Here is a 22651-nt window from a genome sequence, read left to right on the forward strand (position 1 = left end):
GCCGGGAGGGTGGGCTTTTGGAGTGACAGAGTGATGCTGGCGGGTACTGATCCTCCAACACATTATTGGGACCCGTGATGGTTACTGGGTTCTGTCCTTCCGGTCTGAGTCCCCTGGCAGCTGCTGAGAGCTGCTGGAGGATGGCCAGGGCGGGAGCATTAGCCTCGTCTGAATCCTGACAGGGTTGATGGGGGAGGAGCAGAGAGGAGGCCAGAAAGGGGAACGGGAGTGACCGGTCACTGCTTTTAGCCAGTGAGCTTGGGAGGCAGAGCCCCCAGCAGGGAAGTCATAATATGGTAAAGTTTGAAGTCTCCTTGGAAACCATCTTATTAGCCCAGGGTTCTTCAGCCTCAAGACTCGTGAACTCTGAGGCCAGATACTTTGTGACGATGCGCAGGAGGGTGTTCAGCAGCAGCCCTGGCCTCCACCCCCTGGATGCCAGTGGCACCCTCCCACACACAGTTGTGACACCCCAAAACGTTTCCAGACATTGCCAGATGTCCCGGCAGGGGGCAGGGGCAGTGCATGAAATGGCCCGTGGTAGAGAACCACTGATCCAGCCGATGCCCTTGCTTCACAGAGACGGGGAGTGATTCACAGATGGTCACACACAGTCCAGGAGCAGCGCCAGGCCAGAGGCCCTGGGCTGGCTTTCGGCTTAGGGCTCTTCCCCCCGCTACCTCCCGTCCAGTCCAGCCCTGGTGTGGCGCCTGTGTCCTCCTCAGTGGCCAGTTCACAGCGTGGTGGCCTTGCTGAGAGTGGCAGATGAGGGCTCGGGGTGGGAAGTGCGTTCTCTGATACTTTGCCTCTTCCAGATCCTCTGCCCTATCCGCTCTCCAGGCCCAGCCTTCCCATCCCTCCGTGGCTGCAGTGGAGTCCCTTCTCCCCCACTGTCTCCCCACCGCCCTTGGGAATAAAAATCCTCTTACGAAATTTTTTTTTTTTTAAGTTCTAAGAGAAGAGTGGGATTGGGGGAAGCGCTGCTTGGATTAGCTCCACTTCCTTCAAGGAGTATGTAGGCAGCTACACGTTAGGCCAGGGCAGCTAGAGGCAGATATTGGAATCCAGTTAAAGCCAACGAGTGGGGCCTGTGACCCCCATTTTCGAGGTAATTGCTTCTCCGGCTCTGAGTGAATGCGGCCGTCTCGCTGTCAGCCGTCTAATCACTGCACCTGACAGAGCCTCTCACGGCAGGGGCAGGAATTAGGGACGGCTGAGCCAGGGCATCCTGTGAAGCAAGAAGGAGGGAGAGGGAGAGCGGGCTTGCGGCCAGGCTGACTCGGGAGAGCGATGGGAGGATGGTGGCAGGGGGCCGGGAGGGCTGATGGCCAAAGGGCAGGAGTCCCGCCCCAGCAGGAAAGGGCGGTGAAGGGAAGGACCCAGAAGCCTTGTGGCTACCCACATGGTACTGTCCGATTTGCCCCTCTTGGGGGAAAAGTAGCCCAGCCCCCTGGTCTGGGAGTTAGGGGGGGCTTTGGGCAAGTCACTTCATTCCTCTGGCCTGTTTTCCCCATTTGTGAAAAGATGGAAAAGGGCTGGGCAAGTTTCCTTTGACGTACCCTTTTCAGTCACTCATCTGGGGCTCTCTTGGGTGTGGGGTGGAAGGATTCTGGGTTTACAACTTGGCTTATTTCAGAGAGAGATGAGAGGTCAGGTAGACACATCTGGAGTGGGCATACCTGCAGCCAGTGGTATGTGTTTATCACATGAACTAGAGTATTTCCAGGGCCTCCCCTCCAGGTGAGAGAGGCCAGAATCCAGCGTGAGCTTGGTGTGAGGGGAGAGGGGACAGAGGACAGAGGGGCTGACGGAAGCCCAGGCTTGTTGGCCCAATCTGCCCACCACACACAGGGCCACTGGGAACTCAGGTGACCGTCTGGGGAAGGCAGGCCTGAAGGTATGTGTGTGTTCGCCAGGGCCTGCCAGGACCCAGTTACTGCAGACCTGTTGCACACCCTTTTTTCTTGGATCCAAGTTATTGGGGGATCGTTGGAGGGTCAAAAGATTCCTGAGCGTGAGGGATGAAATACTGTCCCTTGGTCAGCAGCTTGCACAAGGCCTCCCCGAGCAGATTAAAGACACTGTGAGCCGATGTTACCCACCATCTTCAGAACTCATGTTCTACTTTGCTCCGTGCTAGTCCAAGGTCACTGAACCTGGCAGGTGGAGGGGCATGTACCTCACTGGCCCCACTGACAATTTGGCCTGCATTCCCTTGGAAATTATTAGTGGAAGAAATAAGTGTTGGCTTGATTGCTTTTTTTTTCCATTTTTTATTTTATATTGGAGTACAGTTGATTAACAATGTTGTGTTAATTTCAGGCATACAGCAAAGTGATTCAGTTACACATATACATGTATCTATTCTTTTTCAAATTCTTTGCCCATTTAGGTTATTACAGAATATTGAGCAGAGTTCCCAGTGCTGTACAGTAGGTCCTTGTTGCTGCTTACTTATTTTGTTTTTTTAATTGGGTGAGCGGGGTGAGGAAGGGGGAGGTTTTAGCTTGTTGCAAACTACACTGGGTATCTTGAAGCCGGTCCTGAGGTTCTCACATTCCCTCCAGGATGCTGATGAGCTGGGTTCAGTTGACTGGTAGAAGGATGGTGCAGAGAGTGTGCCTTAGAATGAACGCATCTGTTTCTCTCAGCTAGTGGGCCGTGGTACGGAGAAGTCATGCTGGGTTTGTCCTGGCTCTGGTTACTTTGGCTTAGCAGAGTTCCTTCACCTCCCCCTGAGCCTGTTCCCGTCTCTGAAACGGGGATAACGGGGTTGTTGTGAGCTCTCCAAACTATAACAGAGCATGAAGGCACAATTCAGCCCGGAGCTGGGGGGGGGGGGCACCTCCGTGGGCAGGACGTAGGGGCCGGGGCTGCCCTCCCTCTCCTGGGAGGGCAGGGCGTCTGCATCCTATGCAGTTAGGACTCTGTCTGGGTGTCCTTGGTGGGTCTCAGCCCTGGAAATGCTTAGACAACTTCACTAGGTTTAACCCAAATCATGAACCTGAGAAGCGAAGCATTGAATCAGGTTGCAGAGGCATGAAGCGTGATGTGCATAATCCAGTTACACAGACTCGGCCAGCGCGGGCCTCCCTGACAGCCTCCCATGTAAGTGGCCATACCTTCGGAGCCCGGGAACTGGGCATTTGGCACACATGAGGACAGGGACACACGTCTGCCCCATGGGACATGTTTTTTGCCATGTTTTGCTGTTCCAGCCTGAAATGTTAAAGGTGGAAGGAGGGTGTGCTCACGAGGGGGCTTGCTTCCAGATGCCTCACCCCTCTTTTGGGGTTGTGGGGTGGGTTGTTGACTTCCTTTCCTATGGTGGACGGAGAAATCCTGGTCTTGGAGGGAATGGTGGAAGCCAGGGACAGGCTGCTGCAGAGTGGTGAGCCCACTTCCCTCCTCGGACGGTGGACTTGATCCCATTTGTCCCCAGTTGAAAACGCTGTCACCCTCCCACTTGGATGTCACTGTGTTTCTGCACATCGCCCTCTGAAGTCACAGATATGTCACAGGGATAGAAATGCAGCCTGAGGATGGCTGTACCCTGCCTGCGACACGGGGACGGAGAGACAGGTGGATCACTGCCAGCCGGCTCCCCCTGCCCCGCTGCGGCAAAGACTTTATCTCACTCTTTATCACAACCAGGACTGTTGTTAGCAGACCCTTGGCCCGACAAGCCCTGGCATCTGTCCTCGCCCCAGGAGAGGAGCCTGGGAGGAGGTTGGCTCTCTGTCCCTGCTTCCTGGAGCCTGCTGGGCCACTCCCGAGTATCCCTTCCAACCACCCAGAGCAGACCTCAGGGGAATTTCTGGCTGTGCAGGGGGTGCTCTTGTATTTGAAGATGAAAAGTACGTGGAAGCTGCCTTTCCTCTGTTGCAAAGAAGAGACACTCCTGCTTGACGGGCCATGGCTGAAAACCAACCTCTCTGTCTGGGAAGCTCAGCAGCTTTGAAAGCCACGGTCTTCCAAACAGCCACTGCAACTACAGCCTTTGTTCTGAGTTTCTGATGCTGGTTCACTGGTTCATGTTTCGGGAAGCAGGATGCACCACTGATGCCCCTCTTCCCAACCAAGAGGAGCCTCGGATCTGGGCACGTGGATGGCTTTTGGACAGAGCCACTCTGCTGACTTACTTCCCAGCCTCTCTGTGTAAAGCTTTTCCCAACATTTTCATTTATTCACCCAGCAAATGTGTGTTGGGCAAACATGCCAGGCCCCACCCGAGGTGCTGGGATGGATAAAACAAGGTCCTTTCTTCCTGGAGCCCACGAGTTGCCAAGATCAGAGAAAGAGATGAAAGATGCAGTTCTGTTTGTGGTCCACTCATAGCTTTTGCTAATGTTTGTTGAACACCTGCTTTGCCTTCACGTGTAGTAACGCACGTGATCCTTGTACAACCTGAAGAGATGGGCTGCATTCTGATCCCCACTTTGCAGATGTGGAAACTGAGGCTGAGAGAGGTCCACTGTTGTCTAAGGTCTTACAACTGATAAAAGAGCGGGACATCTTCCTTAGTCTGTCTGGCTCCAGAGTCTGAGCTGTCAAAACTCTCAGAAAGGAGGAACCTGTTCTGACCCGGATGATGGGGAGGGCTTCCAGGGCGTCTCGAGGCAGATCTGGGGTCAGGCTGCAACCTGGACCAGTGCCCACCGGCAGCTTCCGTAAACTGCCCACCAAGAGATGTCCTAGGTCTGGAGCAATGTCCCAGCCTTTCTCCACAAACTGAGAAATGAGCTCTCTGGGGCCAGGAGTGTGGTGTGACTGGGGGTGCCATTAATTTGGGGGTGCACCAGGTTGGCGGTTGGCAGCTTAGTTGGGGAAGATTGGGGCTCTTAATCCCTGACCTCAAACACACTCATTGCCTTTTGGAGCCTCACGTCTGTCCAGAGCTGTGGGCCTGCATTGTGTTTTGTTGTCTGTTCATCAGTGGCCTGAGAGCCACGGTTCACACTGACAGGCGAGCTCGTCACGTCTTAGCTCTTTGTCACCGCCACCAACTCTTCTTGCTTTGGGGAGGAGGGTCTCTTTAGGAACATTCTTTGGCTGACGTCGGTGGTTGACAGATTTGAGTCCAGGTACCACACTGGTGGTGAGACTTGGCTAGTTACTGGCTGCCCACTCCAGCCCCTAAGTGCCAGTTTGCCATCTGTAAAATGGGCAGAACCCTTCTGCCAGGTAGTTGGAAGGGTCAGAGAAAATATTTGGAAAGGGCCCAGGCATTGATTCAAGCATTCAGTAAATTTCTGTTCCCTCCTGTTGTGCTCGTTGAGAAGAAAGATGTATGGGTACCCAAGGGCCCAGCCGTTCCTAAGAAATATTTCAGTCCCTATGAAATATTCAGCCGTGGCGTAGCTTGTGCCACAGTGCCCGTGGTTCTTGACGCAGTCTTGGGAACGATAAAGGGCGCTTTGTCTTGGCTGCTGGGGGGAGCACAAGGGGAAGGGGGGAAAGAAGATTGAGGCTAGTGCTGAGCAGAATCCTTAATTAGGGATTGTTACCCTTGCTGTTGATAATAAGTGACTTAATGCACGACTAGATTTTGGAAGGGGAGGGAGCCATGGAAAGGCCTCTGGGAAACGTTTAGCTATCGTTATGAGATCACTTAGTTAGTAACCTGCCTGAGGTCACCCAGCTAGTAAGTGCCAGAGCTGGGGTTTGAATCCTGGTCTGTCTCGATTCCAAAGCCCCCACTCTTCCTGTTCTCCACTCTGATGTCCGGTGACGTCGGCTCTCATTCCACTGGCCCCAAACTCCTCTTGATCTCGGGACTCCTCTGCTGTGTCCTGCCCCCGCTTTGTAAGACAGGCGTGGAGTTCCTCAGAATTAGGGAGTCTTCCCCAGGGTACGGGCTCAGGGTGGGAAATGCTGGCTGCTGACCTTTGCAGGCATGTAAGCATGAGCAAAACTGTGGCCGCTAGGAGCTTAAAAGTGGATCGCCCTCAATGGAGAGGGAACCCCGATGACTGGCTTTTAAATGCATGCTGTATTTATCTTGGGCTTGGAAACATGCATTGAGAAGTTCTGTCCTGAGACTGGGGTTGGAGAGGAGATGGAGCGTTTGCCATCATAAATCTTGTGTCTCAGTTGCGGTCCATTACCAGACTTCCTCCAGCATGACAGCATGTGTGGCCTGAGCTGGGGGCAGAGGTTTGGGGGGCATGTTCCCCCGGCACTTCCTGGAGAAGCAAGAGGGCTGGCCCAGGCCTCCCCGGCCCTCCCCGCTCAGCCGCACTCACCACCAACTTCGTTGCAGCAACAGCAGCTCCAGGCGCAGCACCTCTCCCACGCCACGCACGGCCCCCCGGTGCAGCTGCCACCCCACCCGTCAGGCCTCCAGCCTCCAGGGATCCCCCCGGTGACGGGGAGCAGCTCAGGGCTGCTGGCGCTTGGTGCCCTGGGCAGCCAGGCCCACCTGTCGGTGAAGGACGAGAAGAACCACCATGAACTGGACCACAGAGGTGCGGCCCGGGGCGGGGGCGGAGGGCAGAGTGCAGGGCTGGGGGCAGAGGTTTTGGAGGCCCCTCTGTGAACAGACACAGCAAATGCTGTCACCCTAGGACCAGGAGTTAGCAAAAGGCTTGGAGCCATCTGTTAAGTTCCTGGTACACGGAAACCGGAGCCCCATCCCCCAGGCCACCCCCCAATCCCTGATGTGTACCTGCTCTCCTTTGCCCTGGAAGGCATCTTGTCCTTTCTTCCTGGAATACCGTCCCATCTTCCTAGCCACACCCTGTCCACCCTCCAAGGGCCAGCCCCAGTCCCACCCCTGCAGGATGCCCTCCTGGCCAAGCTGAGGACAGAGACCATTAGTCCTCTGAGGACAGAGACCACGTTCTTTGGAAAAGATACCCAGTTGGCGCTCAAGTAAAGACTCATTAGGGGACTGTCTTTAAGTAGAGGTGGTGGTGACACTGCTGCAGGGAGATGATTGGGAGGACTGGGAATGAGAACGTCCTCTACCCTTAACCCAGCCTGTCCCGCGAAGACCCCTGAAGCTGCGCCGAGAAGGGCCTTGGGAGGGGGCCTAGTTTGATCGGGAAAGGAGAGGGCCTGGCTTCCTAGCAGACCCTTTGCAAATTGCCACCTCGTGTGGTCTGCCCTTAGATATTATTTTTATAGCTTTATTGAGATATAATCGACACATACTATCCTGTTTAAGGTGCACCACGTGATGGTTTGATTTGCCCTTAGATACTTACTGGGGCACATGGCCAATGCCTTATGAGCGGCCCTGGGCACAGGGGGCTTGGAGTGTTACCATCCTGCCTGGGCCGGGGCCATGGGGTGGTAGTAGCAGGTCATGGGAACCAGAGACTTAAGTTTTTTTGCCCCTGAAGTAGGATGGTCCTCCTGGCAGAGGAAGAGGGCCTCCCCACAACAGACAGGAGAATCAGGGAGCTAGTGCTTGGCTGGGCAAATAATCAGAGGCCTCAGCTTCCTGGGGCGTCTTGGTAAAGAAACAGAGAAGAGTGTTAATTAAAAAACAACACCGGGCTTCCCTGGTGGCGCAGTGGTTGAGAATCCGCCTGCCGATGCAGGGGACACGGGTTCGTGCCCCGGTCCGGGAAGATCCCACGTGCCGCGGAGCGGCTGGGCCCGTAAGCCATGGCCGCTGAGCCTGCGCGTCCGGAGCCTGTGCTCCGCAAGGGGAGAGGCCACAACAGTGAGAGGCCCGCGTACCGCAAGACAACACCACCACCAAAATACCACTCCGATAATTCCTTTCTTTAAAAAAAAAATAACAATAATGTTCTCAACTCCCAGATCCTATGGCTATTTTGCGTAGCACGATCCTTCCCAAGTTTACGGCTTTAGAAACTACTGACCAGTAATCTTGGTGCCCTTCTCCGCATGTCAGGGAGAGCTAGGCCACAGATCTGCCCCCGCTGCCCCACCGGGGCCTGGTGGCCGAGTGAAACATTGGAATTGGGGCGGTTAATTTCCAAACTGAGAGACGTCACCTAATGGCCCTACCTTGGCTGACCCACAGTGACTCAGAGAGCCAGGCCGCTGCCCGTTTTAAAACCCATGAACTAGCAAAGCATAAAAGCCAACCGGACAATACTGACCTTGCTTTCTTTTTTGTTTCTTTGTCTTGGGGGACCTGACCCTCCTCCTGTCCTGGCCTTCTGTCCCCAAAGAGAGAGAATCCAGCACGGTAAGTGCCAGCACTCTGGAACCTGTGGCGGGGGGTGGGTGTTTGGGTGCTGGGAGAGGGTCAGCCCTAACCCTGTGTGGGCTCCTGGGAGGAGGGTGTTGTCCCCTGTTGAGTGACCTGCACTTGGGGAAGCCTTCATCTCTCCAGGCTTCAGGGCCATCATTTGTTAAATGAAGAGCTGGGCTAAGTGAGCTCTAACCAGCCGCCTTTTGTATGAGAGGTGATTACTGGAGAGGTCAGTCAGCCAGCCAGCCCTGGGCCCTCCAAGGGGGGTTGTGGAGTCACAGGGCTGAACCCAGAGCTCAGGACCCTGGTGTCCCCCCACACACACGTTTGGGGCTGGAGTGCCTCCCTGCCCCCCAGATGGCTGACCCCTGTATGATCCTATATCCTCCTCATTTCCTCCCAACACCTGAGGTTTCTCCCTGTTCTAGGCTTTAACTCGGTTTGAGAAAGTGCTAGCAAGCGAGCGTTAAGGGCAGGCTGCCTGCGTGTCTGTCAGCTCTGAGATTTGTTGTAAATCTTTCTGATCACACTGAGGCTCAGAGGTTCTGTTTCAAGTGAATAAGCCTTCTGAATAAGCACAGTGGAGTCTGGATAAAAAAAAAGTCCTCCAGCGATTAACACAGCTATTTTATTCCTCATCGCCGTCCTTGTATCTGGGGCCATCTAATCTGTTAGGATGGCTTTGGTTATTACCTCGTGTTAAGTGGGACTTGGAAGGTCAGGCAGTTAACTAACCATCTAGACAGCAGCTTCCTTGGGCAGCTCCTCCATCCCGACCCACCTCCCCTTCCCAGCCCTCTACCCGGGCTGACTTTAAACCTCCCATTAGCAGCAGTGCTCACGTCCCCTGTCGACTTGCCTGTGTGCTCAGAAATCCAGGTCATTTGGGCCCAGGAATGGCTAGGTGCCTAAGAAAGGAACAGCTGAAACTGTAAATCCATTTTGATTGCTTTAGTGTTGATCCCAGTAGGTGGCCTCGTTGGAGGGCTGGGCTGGACACCTCAAGGCTCAGTCTGGTTCCAGATTCACGGAACGTTGGGTAGTCCTCTTAGCCTCTCTGAGCCTCAGTTTCTCTATCTGTAACATGGCAATATTCCTGCCCAGCCAGCCTCTCCGCTTAGCTAGGAAGACCCCCTGCTCAGAACAGGACCCAGGATCCGGAGGTTACCTGCTTAACAGGGACCTGCCGCAGAGAGAAGTGGGTGCTCGGCCCCTTCCCTGCCTTCACACATTCTCATGCTCATCCTTGTCGCTCTTGGCTCTGGCTTTGTGCCCCCATCTGTGAACGCTTTCTGCTAAAAGGAACCCATGGGGAACCCCTAAGAGCTGGGCTCTTGGCTCCGCAGTGCTCGCCGACATCCAGACTCAAGGCAGAGGGGCCATCCTTGGGCCACTGGAGAATTCTGTGGAAATGAATCGGGACGCCGTCCTGGGCCGGGAGGGGGTGTGGGGCATCCCGGGGACAGGCAGTAGGGGCTCACATGTGTGCACGCGGCCATGGTGTTGGAGGGAGTGTAGACAAACGTAATCAGCCCTTTGGAAACCAGGTTGTCAACAGATGAGGCCCCGGCAGGAAAGACAGGGCTGTGTCGGAGTGGGAGGGGGGCCGGCTGGATGGGCTGGAAGCTGTCCCAGAGGGGTTAGTCTGGAGTCCAGTTAGGGGTAGCTTCATTCACATTTCCTTGCCTAGCAGCCGAAGCAATAAAAAAATACTTAGTTTTTTGGCCGCCTGCCAGCCAGAGGCGGGCTGGATCGATGCCGCTAAACGCCTGACAGGACTCCGGTAGCAGCGAGGGTTTTCAGCCTGACTGCAGGAAAAGAAAGAGCCCGCTGTTCTCTGAGCCGTGGCCCTGGTCGCGGGGAGAAACACGAGCAGCCGCGCGCCCCCCTTTTCTCCCCGCCTGCCCACCCGAGAGCAGAGGGACTGGGGGCGCTTCTGCTTAGCACGGGGTGGCCACCGTCAGAGGAGCTGAAATGAAATGACGGCGATTTTTCTGCGGGCGCTCGCCCCGGCTGATTGCATCACGGCTGTGCGTGTATCGCCCGCCGCGCCCGCCCGGCTGCGGGGAAGGTTGAGCTGCACTTCCGTTATAACCTCCATGTTTTCTTAAAGGCGCGATAACTCTGCCGTTTTAATTTGCTTCAGGCAGAAGCCTGGCAGGGAAGGGCTGCCCAGGAACCGGCTTAGGGGAGGAGGTAAAGTTCTGAGGCTGGTTCCCGCACCACTCCCCCACCCCCCCCACCCCACCTCTGAACACCGTCCCCGGCCTCTGGGGAAGTGGGGAGACTTTCCACCCGCCTCGATGGCCTTCTCCTCTGAGCAGACGTCCCTCTGGGTCCCCACGTGGCCTCATCACACACCCCTGGGGATGGGGATGAAGTGGACTTTGCCTTCCCTCCAGCTGGATTGTGAGCTCCGGGAGGGCAGGGGCTGTGTCTTGTTCTTTCCTCCACACCTGGCATCCAGCCCCAGGCCTGATCCAGGGCAGGTGCCCTGAAGAGGGTGCTGAGTGAAGCTGGGGCGGTGTCACCTGGTCTCTTAGGAAGGGGCGAACCTCGGCAGCCCCCTAGAGGGGGCTGTGATATCTTTCTCTTGGCACAGAGGTTTGCTGGCAGGTACCCCTGCCCGTAGCTCCTCCCTCCCTGCTCCCAGCCCGGTGCTGGTGGCCACGTGATGCCTGCCGTTCCTGGTTACCCATCACACCACCAGCCAGCGTCCTCCTCTGTGGGCAGCTCTCCCCTTCCGGCACCGCTCCATCCCCGGGCCCGCTGGCGGGTGCTTCTCCTGCCTCGCCTGTTGGCCCACCTTCCCTCTTCCCAGGCCTGAAATTCCAAACTCTTCTCGTCCTCACTTGCTTTGTAGTTGAAGGGAGAACTTGTTAAGTCTCTTCCAGGCCTGAAAAACGTGGGTTTCCTTCGTGTTGCCTGCTGCTGGGGGACCTTGGGCACGTTGCCCATTGTCTTGGGGCCCCTCCTTTCCCGTCATTACAAAGCTGGGTGGGGAGTCTACCTGTCCTCTATACCTTTTCCTGTGTTAAGAGGGGAAAGGCTTCATGACATGGCATTTTCTGTTTCTTTATAACTCTGGTGTTTCTCTAAAGCTGTAGGAGGCCATGCTGTAGTTGTAGGGTGTTCGCACAAAATGCCCCATCGCCCACCTACACTTAGGAGGCCTGTTGGCACTGCGGCGATCCTCGTCTGGGTCAGTCTCCCCGCTCCTGTCTTGTTCAGCAGAGCAGTTGGCCCCAGTTTGTCGGCTCAGATCCATCTTTCGAGACCCAGTGCAGATTCAGCGTATCCATTCTTTGAGCAAATATACGTGGCAGGCACAGATGGGCGGTGGAGGACACAGGCGTGACCCCCGCCCTCATGAGGCATACAGTCTCATAGGCCAGAGGCCGGTGCTGGGTTAATTATCTAATAGCAGCTATGAAAGAGCATTGTCGTGCTCCCGGGGTCGCTCCCAGGGGAACCGAGTCTGGGGAGTTGGGAAGGCGTCCCTGGGGAACCTCCGATGGAGCTGAGACCTGCAGGACACACACGACACCTCAGCTGACCTCTGAGTCACTTAGCTGTGTCAATATGTGCATGAAATGCTCATACTCTCCTTCTTGCTTCCAGAATAACTCGGTGTCGCCCTCGGAAAGCCTGCGGGCCAGTGAGAAGCACCGGGGCTCCGCAGACTACAGCATGGAAGCCAAGAAGCGGAAAGCAGACGAGAAGGACAGTTTGAGCCGATACGTACGTCTGGGAGCGCGGCGGGTTCCGCCGGTGTTTGGATTGGGTGGGCTGGGCTGGGGGAGACCCCACGGGGCCTGAGTCGTGGGAGAGTCAGGAAGAGGTGGGGGCAGGAGACGCTGCCGCACCGAGGAGGGCAGGTGGCCCGGGCAGGGGAAGCGTCCACAGACAGATGTCCTGTGAGCCTGTGGACCACGGCCGGGAGGCAGTGGACAGGGAAGTCATCCCGGCCTCTGTGGGGCCTGGCGAGAGCTAGGGGCATCACCCCCGATGGGCCAGAAAACCCCTGCTGCCATCACGGCCCCCTCAGAACCTCCGGTCTGCTCTGGGGGCCGTTCCTGGCATCCCCACACTTCGATCCTACAGGTGGTCATGGTGTCTGCTCTGTGCCAGGCCGAGCAGGGCTGAGAGCTGGGGCAGAGGGCAGGGGGTGATGCGGTGTGGGACCCGGTGCCCTTGGGCCCGGCCCTCCGTGTTCAGCCACTTGGCTGTTCTGGGGCTTTGGACACGTTGCACAGCCAAAGCCTCAGCTGCGTTTCTGGGAGACGAGGCTAATCACCCCCCCACACACACACAGTGATGGGAATGATGGAACGAGACCAGCGCACTCACTTGCAAATGGTGGTGGATGTCAGGCCAGCTGGAGAGAGGTGTCTGGCTGCAGAGCGGCACGTTAAAGCAGGCTTAGAAATCTTGTAACTGGGCAGGTGTTGGTGAGGCTGCCTGTGGGCGTGGGAGCAGAGTGACCCTGGGGCTGGGGTCTGGGCTAGCAAACAGCAAGGAGAGGAGGTCAGCTTTGGTGGGGTTGAGTGGGGAGAGCGTGGACTTTGGGGTTTGGCCGGGGTTCAGATCCTGGCCGGTGGAAGCAGGGGCGTGGTCTGGGCTCAGTCTGGGGTGGGCGTGGCCTCTCACTGGCTTCCCTCTCCGTGCAGGACAGTGACGGGGACAAGAGTGACGATCTGGTGGTGGACGTTTCCAATGAGGTAAGGGCCAGCCCGGGTCGCAGGGCGGCTGTCCCTGTGCAGGGTGGTTGGCGATTGCTCCTGTCCTGGGTGGGAGCTGTCGTGTCTCAGCTGTTGCACCGTTACCAGCAGCCCCAGCTGGGTGACGAGGCCTTTGGGGTTGGGGCATCCAGCTGGTCAGGAGGAGGAGGGCAGGGCCTGGCTGCCCTGGTGGCTGGGCATTCGTGCACACTGCTGGGTTCCTAGGCTGGGTCTCCAGAGAGAGGCCTCTGAAGATCCCAGGGGAGGGCTGGCTCCCAGTCACCATGGTCCTCCAGGTCAGCTCCGTTCTCCCTGCCACCCCTGGGATCTTGGGGTTGTGAGCCCCCTGGGTCAGCCTTAGCGAGGGAGGGGGAGCTGGAAAGGATCTACCCAGGGCCGAGGCCCAGCTGCCCAGCTTGGAGTCCTGAACTTGTATTGGATCTTGGGCAGGTCATCTCCACCCACCCGGGCCTCAGTCTCCCCCCATCTGTGGGAGGAAGGGGTCAGACTAGGTCATTAAAAACTCGTCCCCACTTGTGACCAGGCTCTTTTCCCATGCCCCGTGCCCACTCCCTTCCCGTCCCCAGAGCAGAGAAGACTCCAGGCTCGTCACTGCTCAGCACCTCCCCACGTCACTTGTGTTTTTAGGACCCAGCGACGCCCCGGGTCAGCCCAGCACACTCCCCCCCTGAAAATGGGCTGGACAAGGCCCGTGGCCTGAAGAGGGACCCTCCCACCAGCCCCGCCTCCGTGGCCTCCTCCAGCAGCACGCCCTCCTCCAAGACCAAAGACCTTGGTCATGTATGTGGGGTCTGCCCCTGGCGCCGCAGACGCTGGGAGAGGGTGGGGAACGTGGGGGCAGAGGGAAGAGGCTCTGGATCTGGAGTGGTGCTAAGTGGAAGGCAGAGGGCCGGAGTAGAAAGTACACGGATTGGCGCTTGGCCTGGGTTCGAATCCTGGCTTTACCACTTACAGGCTGAGCCCTGTGCTTATTATGAGTTAACGTTTCTAAGCCTTAGTTGCTGCATCTATTAAATGGGAACAATTACCACAGTCCCTGCCAAACAAGATTGGGCAAGAATTGAGGAGCTGTGGGGCAGAAGATTCAGAGCTGGGTCCAGCACTGGGCTTCATGTGGTGCCCAGCTCTTGGGAGAAAGGAATCTTCATGGCTTCCCTTGGTCTCTGCATCTACCCTCTTCAGAATGACAAATCCTCCACCCCTGGGCTCAAGTCCAACACACCAACCCCAAGGAACGATGCCCCAACTCCGGGCACCAGCACGACCCCGGGACTCCGGTCGATGCCGGGCAAACCTCCAGGCATGGACCCGATAGGTATAATGGGTAGGCACGATGGGGCTGGGCTGACCATGTTTGAGGGGAGGGGCTCTGCCCGAGGCCAGGGCTGGAGCCTCACAGATTGGGGCCAGGGAGGGGGATCAGAGTCAGGGCTCTCCCAGGGCCCGTCTCTGGGGGACTTGGTCAGGTTTGAGAAGGAGAGCGCCTGGTGCTTCAACAGCGACGTCAGGGCTTACTGGCGACACTGCACTAGGTGTGTGGAAGGAGCTTCAGACAGGTCAGGACACCAATGATCTGTCTGCCTCTGCTGTTAGTTCTGTGAGGCTCTGAACAACCCCCTCCTCTGGGCCTCCGAGTCCTGCTCTATAAAAAGCGGTGGTCACATCTCTCGGCTCAAACCTTCTTAGGCTGTGAAGATGGGGTTCTCTGGTAAGTGGGTTCAGTCCAGGAGGACTGCCTGGAGTAGGCAGCTTTAGAACACAGGAGGGATTGCTGCTGGGCAGGGAGGCAGCCTGGTGGCCTGAGCTTTGCCCTTGATGGAGGCGTGGGGCCCACTCCCCTTGGTGGCCTCTCCCCGCTGACACCCGCCTCCTTGCAGCCTCGGCCCTGCGCACGCCCATCTCCATCACCAGCTCCTATGCTGCGCCCTTTGCCATGATGAGCCACCATGAGATGAACGGCTCCCTCACCAGCCCCAGCGCCTACGCCGGCCTCCACAACATCCCACCCCAGATGAGCGCGGCTGCCGCCGCCGCTGCCGCCGCCTATGGCCGATCGCCAATGGTGAGCTTTGGAGCTGTACGTAGACCTTTTGGCTCCTTTTTGGGGGGGACTGGGTAAGGAGTGGGGGAGTCGGAGGGGGTGAGGGTGGCCCTTCCTGCACACCAAAGGGGACCTTCCGGGCCCAGCGACCAGGCAGCTAGCTGCCTTTGGGGCAGAGTGTTTATCAGGAATAAGAGTGGAACACACTTGGGGGTCAGCAGACCTGGGTCCCACCCCGCCTGCCCGTCAGTCGCCATGTGACCTCACACAACACGGCCTCCTTGGGCTGCCCCTTTCCGTCTGGGAAGCGGGGCTGACACCTCTCTTCCTGGGCTCCGTGGGGGTGGGAATCCCACGGTGAGTTGGGTGATTTCCACGAGGCAGGGACTTGGCAAACGGGGCAGCCCGTTATACCAAGATTTGTCTGCCGTTTATTGAGAGCAGTTCAGACTGGAGAGGTGGGTCCTCTTCCAGGAGACGGTTTCTCTCTTGATCCCTGGAATCCAGGCTGGCCTCCTCTCCACGTGACAAGCCCCCTGGGACACCAGGGGAGGGAACAAAGTGAGGAGGGGCCGCTCGGCCTCGCAGAGCCGGGAGAACGAGCTGAGGGTGCGAGTGGAAGATAACCGGTTCAGAGTTCGGGGTCTGGACCGTCATCCTGTTCCTGCCATTGTCCTGGACAAGGCACTTGGCCCTCCTGGGCCCGTGCTCTCTCTGGAACAAGGAAGGGGCTGTGCTCTGCCCAGCTGTCTCGGGTTCTGAAGATGCAGCGCCGTGCGGGTGGGACAGGAGGTGGTGAAGGAGGAAGCCGGTGGGGGTGATGTATAGTGCGGGGGGGACGTATGGCGGCACCCCTCACTAAGGGCTGGCCTGGCCTTGCCTTACAGGTTGGGTTTGACCCTCACCCCCCGATGCGGGCCACGGGCCTGCCCTCTAGCCTCGCCTCCATTCCTGGTGGAAAACCGTAAGCTTTGGCTATTTTCTGCTTTTTGGGAAGGGCAGGGGAGAGCACACCACCCACCCACCCACCCACCCCCTGTCCTGGTGGACCTCCCCTGAGGAAAGGTGTCTGCCCCTCTCGGGGTACCCATAGGCCAGGATGCAACCCCAGCAAAGCTGCCTGGCCGCACTCCTGAGCGGCCCCCAGGCTCCCTCTGAAAGCGGAACGAGACAGGGCTGGGGTGGAGGATGTGGTCCCTGGGCTCTGAGAGGGAAGGAACACTTCGGACACTGCGGTCTCTCAACCAAATGCCGTGGAGCTGCCCTGGCCTTGGGGCCTCCTGTGGGTTCTGCCCACAGCTGGCACTTAAAACAGCAGGCCGACCACACTGGCTCACCCCTGGCTCTGATGTGCGCCCTGTGACTCATTTGGAGGGTCGCAAACAGGTTTTCCTCGCTAATGCCACTGGCTCCTAGAGGAGGGGTGGCGTTCAAGCTGGGTGGGGGAAGGGTGTTCCTTTGCCACGGCCAGTTTGGGGTCAGCAACCTGGTTTGGAGCAAGGATCTGTAAGCGGGGGCAGAAGCCAAGGTTGGACTCTGCAGCAGTTTCCGGCCCGGTGGAGCCAGGCCAAGGAGGTTGGGGTTACCAGGTGCCCTCAGATCTGGGGAGAGGGGACACCTGGAGGCAAGGAGGCCAGGCAGGGGCAGGTGCCAGTCAAACTAGGCAGGAGCTGTGCAAAGTGTTATTAGAGGATTGGAGATGGCAGAAGTGTGGTTCTCCCTCTCCCAGAGCCTACTCTTTCCACGTGAGTGCTGACGGGCAGATGCAGCCCGTGCCCTTCCCCCACGATGCCCTGGCAGGCCCCGGCATCCCCAGGCACGCCCGGCAGATCAACACCCTCAGCCACGGGGAGGTGGTGTGTGCAGTGACCATCAGCAACCCCACGCGGCACGTCTACACAGGTGGCAAGGGCTGCGTGAAGATCTGGGACATCAGCCAGCCGGGCAGCAAGAGCCCCATCTCCCAGCTGGACTGCCTGGTGAGGATCCCAGGGCCGCGGGCATCCCTTCCACCTGGTCTAGGAGAGCGGGACAGCCTGGGTCAGGGGGAGAGCCCCATCCCGCCGGCCGGGTGCAGCCCTGTATTGGCTGGGCGACTTTGGGCAAGCTGGCAAACCTCCCTGAGCCCCACTTTCGTCGTCTGTAAGGGGAGGTGATGCTGATCTCCAGGGGTCTGTGAAGAAGTGAGTGAAAGTTTGAAAGGGGGGTGAACGAGGAGTGAATGAGGAGCGGGGTCGGACTGGCAGCTGCCTTCAGTAAGGGCAGGAAGTGGGCAGAAGCAGCCGGGGTGCTCAGCGTTGTGGACCCTCCTGGTCCCCAGGAGGGGTGGTGGGTGGTGCTGAACACTGCCCCTTCCCCCTCCAGAACAGGGACAACTACATCCGCTCCTGCAAGCTGCTCCCCGACGGGCGCACGCTCATCGTGGGCGGCGAGGCCAGCACGCTCACCATCTGGGACCTGGCGTCACCCACGCCCCGCATCAAGGCCGAGCTGACATCCTCGGCTCCGGCCTGCTACGCCCTGGCCATCAGCCCCGACGCCAAAGTCTGCTTCTCCTGCTGTAGTGACGGGAACATTGCCGTGTGGGACCTGCACAACCAGACCCTAGTCAGGTTAGGCACGGGAGGGAGCGGGGGTCCTCGCCCTCGGGAAGGCCTCGCCGGCCGTGCCTGGTATCTTTGCCGCGACTGGCCTGTCCGAGGTACTGGGGGCCGGCCGGAACAGCGCAGGTGAGGGCACCCGGGTGAGAGAACAGCTTGTGCCAGATGCCTGGCACGGATAGACGATGGAGGGCTCCTTGGCCCAGGAGCTTGCACAAGGCTCTGGGGAGAAGGGGAGCTGGAGACACACGGAGAGGGCAGGAGGAGAGGCGTTGAGACCAGAGTGGAGGAACAGTACCTCTTGGTGGTTAAGTGTGGGGCCTCGGGAGCAAAGCTGCAGGGTTTCAGTCTTGCCTCCGTGTGACCTTGTGCAAGTCACTTAACCTCCGTGCCTCGGTTTCCCCTGCATGCAACGGGCGGAGTGAAGCCCCTTCCTTAGAGTCGGACCCCAGCGCCGGGCCCAGCATCGGCCCTCAGTGCAGTGTGGCCGTCTGCGTTAGTCATAGCGCCATGCAGCTGGTTTATGGTCTCAGCCGCGTGGTTCATGCGGGGTGACAAGGATGGATCAAGAGTGCAAATTGAGGAGGCGTGGGGTGTCGGGCTAAGGGGGGGGTTCCCCTGTTACATACCTGCTCTCCCAGAACTGCCCCTGCCCAAGACCCTTGAGCAGAGTAGGAGAGGGGCCCAGGCCTGGCTCTGCTGCAAGCTCCCTAGGGGACGATGGACCTCAGTTTCCTGTTCTCCTCGGGCGGAGCTGGCCTGCCCCCTGGGATGGCTGTCCACTTGGCATCGGTTCTTCCCCGGAGCTCACCCCCATCCCTGCCTGGCCTTCCTAGGCAGTTCCAGGGCCACACGGATGGGGCCAGCTGCATAGACATCTCCCACGACGGCACCAAGCTATGGACCGGAGGCCTGGACAACACCGTGCGCTCCTGGGACCTGCGGGAGGGCCGGCAGCTGCAGCAGCACGACTTCACCTCCCAGGTGTGCCCCCGAGGCCCCCCCCTTCCCTCCATTGGAGCAGCGTGGGGCCTTCCCCCCCCAGGTCCCAGTGGCTGAGTCAGGGGACAAAGGGGCCCTCACACCTGGTCGTTGCCAATGGACCTGAGACCAACCTGAGCCATCTGGGAAGGTTTCCTGGAGGAAGTGGCAATGAAACAGAATCGACAAGGCTTTGGAGTTGGACACACTTGACCCAACGGCTTGGATTTGATTCCCAGCTCCTCTGCCGTTGAGCACCTTGGCCTTGGTTTTCTTACGTGGGATGGGAATAGTCATAGCTAACCTCATGGGTCTGGTGGGAGCACCTGAAATGGTCCCTCTAAAAGCCTTAGCTGTAAGCTTGGCTCATAGAAAGCATTCTATAAGTGCCAGGTATTACTTGCTTTAACATTTTAATCTTGCCATTCAATACGTTAGCGTTTTATTTACTCACATTTTTCTTAAGGAAAGACAGAAGTCACTGAGGCAGAGAGAATAACTGTGAAAGTGAAATATCTGTGCCACCTCCGAGTTTGCTCTGCCACTTACTTTCTAGAGTCAGCAACCTCTCTGGGCCTCAACTTCGTCACCTATCAAATGGGGATGAAACATGAGATCCCATTCCCCTGGGTTATCGGGCTTGGCTTTGCAAATGGCAGGTGGGGAGGTGCTGGGGGAAGGAGTGGTGGGACGCTGAGTCTTCAGGGTCCCAGAGCAGGGCCCTCGAGGAACCCCCACCCCTGTGGCTCTGGAGGATGCTGATCTCCTTATGCCCCTCCCCCGCAGATCTTCTCGCTGGGTTACTGCCCCACCGGGGAGTGGCTGGCCGTGGGCATGGAGAGCAGCAACGTGGAGGTGCTGCACCACACCAAGCCCGACAAGTACCAGCTGCACCTGCACGAGAGCTGCGTGCTGTCCCTCAAATTCGCCTACTGCGGTGAGCCTGGGGGAGTGGGAGCCCCGGGAGGCCTGGCCTGCCCTCTGTGCACAGATGTGGCCCAAAGCTTAGAGAAGGGCCAGAGCCCCAAAGTGAGCACGGTCCCAGAACCAGGCCCCCTGACCCTGACCAGTAACCCCCATCTGGCATCCCCGCCCCGGCATCCTTGGATGCAGATACTGCCACAGGGTACCAAGCACTTGTGAGACCAGGCCAGAGCCAGACCTTGCTGGCTTGGGGCAAAAGAACAGTACTCACAGCTCTGCCAGCAGTGCTTCCAGGTTGTGGTTCAGACCCCAGGCTTTGGTGGCCATAGCTCTGGATTGGAATATCTGCCGACCCACTTTTTTTTTTTTAATATATAAATTTATTTTACTTTTTTAAAAATTTAGTTGTTCCCTTTTGGCTGCATTGGGTCTTCGTTGCTGTGCGCAGGCTTTCTCTAGTTGCAGCGAGTGGGGGCTACTCTTTGTCGCGGTGGGCGGGCTTCTCATTGCGGTGGCTTCTCTTGTTGGAGAGCACGGGCTCTAGGCGCGCGGGCTTCAGTAGTTGTGGCACGCGGACTCAGTAGTTGTGGCTGTGCAGCTCTGATGCGTCCCGTCCTCTCTAAACCCCGACCGGTCTTTCTGTGGACCAGGAATTGCAGGCACCCCACGTGGCTCTGGGAGCCCTGGGGCGTTAACACAGGCAGAGCCCTGGCAGCGCACCTGCAGCGATCCCCGCCTTCGGTTGGGTCTCCGGCCACTCAGCATTGTCATTCCTAGTACGTCCTGCCGTATTCCAGTGGTAGAATCGAGATGGATCAGTCGACCTTAGTTAGTGGCTTTAAAAAGAATCTTTTGGGCAGTGTAATCCCTGTGATTAATTGCAGATCCTCCCTTTCTCCGTCCCAGCCTGCGCCCCCCTCCCCTTGATTGCAGAGGAAGGCATTCTCTGGGTGTCGATGTTTGTGTTACTGTGTCTCGGTTACAAAATGCCTCTCACAAGTGAAGAGTTGGCCCAGCACTGGTTAGCGGTTCACACTGTGTTTCCATGGCAGCCAGCCATGTATGGGGCGGGTCTCACTTTAGAGGGCAGCAGCCCACAACCTGATGTTTCCTTTGCCTCCCGCCTGCAGGCAAGTGGTTTGTGAGCACTGGGAAAGATAACCTTCTCAATGCCTGGAGGACACCGTATGGAGCCAGCATATTCCAGGTACCACCCGCCATCCGAGCAACCCTCCTGATTCTGCCCAGAGTCAGGGCCCATCCGCGGCGATGGGGGCAGGGGTGGGGGAGGTAAAGCAGAACTTGCCCCGGCTTCTTCCAGCCCCTACCTGCCAGGGGTCCAGGATGGGTTCTCCAGAGGCAAGGGCTTGGACTTGGGCACATCAGTGGGCCTTACACTCTGCTGCTAATGGCATCTGACCCCACAGGGTGAGGGCTTTTAAGCAGGGGCTCTTGTAGGATATCTAGAGCAAGGAGAAGTGAAAACATGCTCTTGGCTTTGGCCTGCACGCTGAGCCCTCGCAGGAGGTGTGCTGGGCATTTGAGCAAAGCTGGGCAGCTTTTTTTCTGAGCGGTGGTGTCTGATATTCAAGTAAGTTCATATTTCATCTCAACACTTCCAAGTAGGGAGAGAGGTGGGGCAGGAGAAAGATCCGGAAGGAAATGGGAGAGAAGGAAGAGGCTTTCTGTGAGTTTTCAAGACCTGGGGCCTGATGCCGCACCCTCTCGGTCACTCCCACACTCCCACGCACACAGACGCACACACATACAGAGACATGCCACGCGCACACACACAGTCACACTTCCGCTCTCAGAGCCAACAAGCCACTTTCTGGATTCAGGCTAGAAGTCTGGCGTCTAGTGTGTCGCGCACGTAACTTTCAAGTCTCCAGTTACACTGGATGCTTCAAAACTCAGGTGCAGATCCTTTTTCTTAAGCTCACCAGGCTGAGGGTCTGGCCCGTTGACACCTGCTCCCAGCTCAGAAAAGCTTCTTTCTGTTTGTAAACTCAGGAGCAAAGCTGACGAGGCTCAGGTGTTCTGTTTTGCTCCTCAGAGACTGTAAAGATCATGTTGGGCCCTGTTAACGAACTTTTCCTTGTGGGGAAGCAGGTGGAAGGGGCCCCTCTAACGGGAAGGGCTGTGGTTGAAGGCCTTGCAGTGTGGGCTCCAGGGCGGGCAGAATTCAGAGAGCGCTGAAAGGGCGTCCAGTACCCACAACGTGAATTTCTGTCCTTTCTCTCGCCGCCCCTCTTGCCTCTCCTCCCCCAGTCTAAGGAATCCTCATCTGTCTTGAGTTGTGACATTTCGGCGGATGACAAATATATTGTAACAGGCTCTGGTGACAAGAAGGCCACGGTTTATGAGGTCATCTACTAGACAAGGACTGTAACAGGGCTGTCAAACTCCGGGAGAAACAGACTCAGCTGTGCCGGGGAGACCCCGGCGAGGGGCTCCGTGCACGTGGAGGATGGGCGGCAAGCGGGCCAGCGCTGTGCTCCGGTGGCTGAGAAGGTGCCCCCGTCACAGTCGGGACTCCCAGGTGTGGATTGATGGGACTCACGGACTCTGATGGATTTCTTCCCTCCTCCCCTTAACGATCCTGGCAGATGCTACACATAGATTTATTCGGGGGCTCGTGGCTCCGGCTCCCCACAGACGCCCTCATGAATCTTTCCTTCCCCTCTTGTTTTTGATGCGTTCCCCTGCCCTGGCTCGGGGACACTGGATGGAGCGTGGACCACATGTTTGTGCCAGGGGAGGGGGGTGGTTCACGTTCCTGACTGTGCAGCGCACAAGGTTTGTGAAAAGTGTAAATAACAGACTCCTATCTCGGACTGGTCAGCGGGGGGAGGAGGCCCCTTCCCACCGGCAACGCCAGCCGTGAATTTCGCCTGCTGTATTTGTAATCCACTCGTGGTGGTGGCTTTTTTCTTCTTTTTTTTTTTTTTTTTAAAACAACAACAACAACAACAAAAGTTCCCATCTGGGAAGGGGAGGCAGGGAGCGGAGTGCAGAATGGAGAGGGAGTAGAACGGGGAGAAAACTCCTGGGGCAGAGGAGAGGCACTGCGGCTGGCAGCCATGTTGGCTACCAGGTACCCCCCTGGACAAGTGTATCTCCATGCGGACCTGGGAGTCGTTTGAGGCGTGTCAGGACCAAGCTCCAGACGGACTGACGGACTGACAGA

General features: G+C 57.7%; 1 protein-coding gene across 12 annotated transcripts in view; it reads left to right on the forward strand.

Moving 5' to 3' along the window:
* The window catches only part of TLE3 (TLE family member 3, transcriptional corepressor), a 45823-nt gene extending 23708 nt beyond the window's left edge, over positions 1-22115 (forward strand). For 2 of the 12 annotated variants that reach the window (XM_007467853.1, XM_007467855.1), the window contains 14 exons: positions 6263-6467; positions 8151-8167; positions 11795-11914; positions 12844-12894; positions 13543-13695; positions 14098-14230; positions 14793-14977; positions 15844-15920; positions 16686-16935; positions 17321-17568; positions 18393-18540; positions 19324-19474; positions 20592-20668; positions 21733-21840. In XM_007467853.1, the coding sequence (XP_007467915.1) occupies positions 6263-6467; positions 8151-8167; positions 11795-11914; positions 12844-12894; positions 13543-13695; positions 14098-14230; positions 14793-14977; positions 15844-15920; positions 16686-16935; positions 17321-17568; positions 18393-18540; positions 19324-19474; positions 20592-20668; positions 21733-21840 (1923 nt within the window). Of the gene's footprint in view, positions 1-6262; positions 6468-8150; positions 8168-11794; positions 11915-12843; positions 12895-13542; positions 13738-14097; positions 14240-14792; positions 14993-15843; positions 15921-16685; positions 16936-17320; positions 17569-18392; positions 18541-19323; positions 19475-20591; positions 20669-21732 lie in introns of all 12 variants that reach the window. The other 10 variants (XM_007467859.1, XM_007467849.1, XM_007467848.1 and 7 more) reach the window with 10 other exon arrangements.
* Positions 22116-22651: the final 536 nt, after the last annotated feature.

This window comes from Lipotes vexillifer, unplaced genomic scaffold (assembly GCF_000442215.2).
Source record: "Lipotes vexillifer unplaced genomic scaffold, Lipotes_vexillifer_v1.1 scaffold792, whole genome shotgun sequence".
Taxonomy (NCBI): domain Eukaryota; kingdom Metazoa; phylum Chordata; class Mammalia; order Artiodactyla; family Lipotidae; genus Lipotes; species Lipotes vexillifer.